This window comes from Amphimedon queenslandica, unplaced genomic scaffold (assembly GCF_000090795.2).
Source record: "Amphimedon queenslandica unplaced genomic scaffold, v1.1 AMPQUscaffold_11036, whole genome shotgun sequence".
NCBI classification, from domain to species: Eukaryota; Metazoa; Porifera; class Demospongiae; order Haplosclerida; family Niphatidae; genus Amphimedon; species Amphimedon queenslandica.
This window is the reverse complement of record NW_003548719.1, coordinates 1-2,868: the sequence shown is the minus strand read 5'-3', so window position 1 is coordinate 2,868 and position 2,868 is coordinate 1. Positions and strand designations below refer to the sequence as shown.

At 32.0% G+C, this 2,868-nt stretch overlaps 1 protein-coding gene and 1 long non-coding RNA gene across 2 annotated transcripts in view; both read left to right on the top strand.

The window, feature by feature from the left end:
• Positions 1 to 14, top strand: part of LOC100633150 (deoxynucleoside triphosphate triphosphohydrolase SAMHD1-like) — a 5,120-nt gene extending 5,106 nt beyond the window's left edge. Inside the window, exon 12 of the mRNA XM_003391040.2 lies at positions 6 to 14. Within this exon, the coding sequence (XP_003391088.2) occupies positions 6 to 14 (9 nt within the window). The remainder of the gene's footprint in view (positions 1 to 5) is intronic.
• Positions 15 to 516: 502 nt separating this feature from the next.
• LOC109589670 (uncharacterized) lies at positions 517 to 1,133 on the top strand. Its single transcript, XR_002188852.1, has 2 exons — positions 517 to 605; positions 771 to 1,133. It is a non-coding gene; the product is annotated as an uncharacterized LOC109589670 (long non-coding RNA).
• Positions 1,134 to 2,868: the final 1,735 nt, after the last annotated feature.

The following is a 2,868-nucleotide window of genomic DNA, read 5'->3' as shown; positions in this document are numbered from 1 at the left end:
TACAGAACAGGTAAACAATAATAAATAAATAAATAAATAAATAAATAATGTATTTCCTTGTTGAAATGCCTAGACACTTATTTCTTATAAAGACTCATTTAGTAGACAATTAATAATTCCTTACTGATAAGTCATCTGCCTGTTGCATGTACCAGTATCAAGTGGAAGGTGTGTTGTGTGTGTGTGTGTGTGTGTGTGTGTGTGTGTGTGTGTGTGTGTGTGTGTGGGGCATAGACATTTAGACAAGTATCGACATTTATTAAGAGTAGGAATTCCCACAAGGAAATATGGTACATGTAATAACATGCATGTACATGTACATATGCCTCTACATGTTGTCTTTTAGTTATTGCGTGTGTTTGAATCATCCCTTCTCTTATGTCATCTTCCCTCTCTCTCTCTCTCTTTATCTATTCTCTTGTGTCTTTCTGCCTCTTCCTCCTCTCTCTCTCTCTCTCCCTCTTTTCTTTCCTTTTAATCTCTCTTTTATCCTCTTCTGTCCCTCCCTCCTCCTCTACCCCTCCCTCCCCCTCCCTCCTCCATTAGTATTGATTATAAAGTTGATAGAGATCAAGTGAGACGAGTTGAATTCACTCAAGGAGACAGTAAGTACCTCATACTATTAATAGTAACACTATTGCTTGTACTATTAATAGTAACAACTAGTAACAATGATATAATTATCATAGAATTTTTACAGTTTTTACAGTACTATTCACTAATGCCCACATCAATCTATTGATAATATCATTATTTTCATTTATTATTAGATGGTGTATATACAAGATTGTTTGCAAGGAAAATAAAGAATTAGTAATAACATTATAATGACAGTAAATACAGTGTGTGTGGGACTGTGTGTGTATAATCATTTTATCTCATTTATTTAATATTAGTTTTTGTATGTGTCCAATAATTCTTATAGTTGATTGTGCTACATCAGTTTGATTGTTTCATATTTTTGTTCAATGGCATTTTTCATGTAGATACTAGGAGTTTAAATGTTACAATATTAAACTTTGAGAACACAAACATGAAATAAATTTTAATTACAATTGTTTTGTAAATTTTACAATACTGACTATATTCATTGATATCAATTATTATTTAGTCATTTTGACACTATTATAGTACCTCTTAGATGATAATCGTATTTATTATTCAGAAGAGATCGACTGAGAGAGAAAAAATAAGATTTTTACGGAATGACCAAATTTAGTCATAATATCTAGAATGACAATAATAGCAGTAGTAGAGTAACACTATGAACAGTTATTACATGTGACAGTGATCCACAACTATTATACTCCCACTTCTCTCATGCTCTTTACCATTAGTGACTGGATAAAGGAACTACTTGAGCTGTGATGACTGTAACACATAAATTTGTGTCGCCATTGTATTACCATTGTAAAAATAAATTTTAAAGTAATTGATAAAATTAACTGTAAAACTAAATCTCCTCCAGACACTCTCATAATAATTATAGTGTTAATGAAAGCTCAGTACATATGCACCCACTTCTTTTATACAGTCACCTTATGGGACCCAATAATAATGCTGTCAAGTGTCCTTATTTCAGAGTGCATGTTCATGCATGATAGAAAGTTTTATGGTATACTTTTACCATTAGTGGAACTATATACTTGTTGTGATGTCATATCATTTTAACAATGCCACATTATAATTAAAGTTTATTGGGAAATGTAAAATTATTCTAATTCTTTATTGTACTCATCAATTTTAGCACCTAGGCAGCACAAATCTTTTGATTATATATAGACTAATTTAATCATTTTTACTAAATGAAATACAATGTCTATGAAATGACCAAATTTAGTCATTTTAATTGGAATGACAATAATAACAATAGTAGAGTACAGTTATTACATGTGACAATGGTTCAATGATTCATAGAGATATAATTCAACTTGACTGTATTCCAACAAATATAAAAATTTGAGGACTCTAAATAAACTAGCTATAGTGATAATTATACTAACAATCACATACTCCTTTACTCCAGACACTCTCATAAAATAGTGATAAAGATATCCATGAACATAGTTTGCACACATACACCCACTTCTCTTGTGCTGTTTACCAATTACTGGACAAAGGAACCACTTAAGTTTATTTCTTGTGACATAATCTCATCTAATGTATTGCAAACTATGGGCAATTTCTAACAAAAATAGTGGGAAAACAATTAGGAAATTGAGTAAATGCACAATAGCAAGAAAATTAAGATAATAACTCAAGTACTAATGATGTACAAAACATAATAGAAACATAAAAATGTTGCACTGAGTACACATTTAGTGAACTTATATAAGATAGACTACTTCATAAGACGAGGTATGTATATAACAGGACAAGTATAATATGAAAATTGTCTCTATCCCTCTTGCCCTTCCTCACTATTTTATCCCTCAACTGGTAGTATATAGTCTATAAATATTAGTGCATGGTCTTGTATGTACTGTATTGAAACTCCATGAGATATTACACCTCTATTGTGCATAATACAAAATTAAACCACAACCCACCATTCCACAATAAAGTAAGCTTATAGGTCTACAATGTACAGGAAGTACAATATACTTCCTGTACATTGAAGTATAAATTTATGCAAGTTTAGAGAGTAGATTTCAGAGATTTCAGTGTTGTCCCCCATAGACTACAAGATGATTGATGTCTCTCAATGGAGAGCAAGCATTGGACTGTGGAACTATTGTCAAGCTGCCTCCAGTAGACCAGCTAATGGTCGCCACTCTTCTCACTCATTCAAAGCTGCAGTAGACAGCAAGTCAGGCAATACTACATCAGGAGAGAAGACCTCTAAACTGCCAGCAGCTCTGTCTCTTA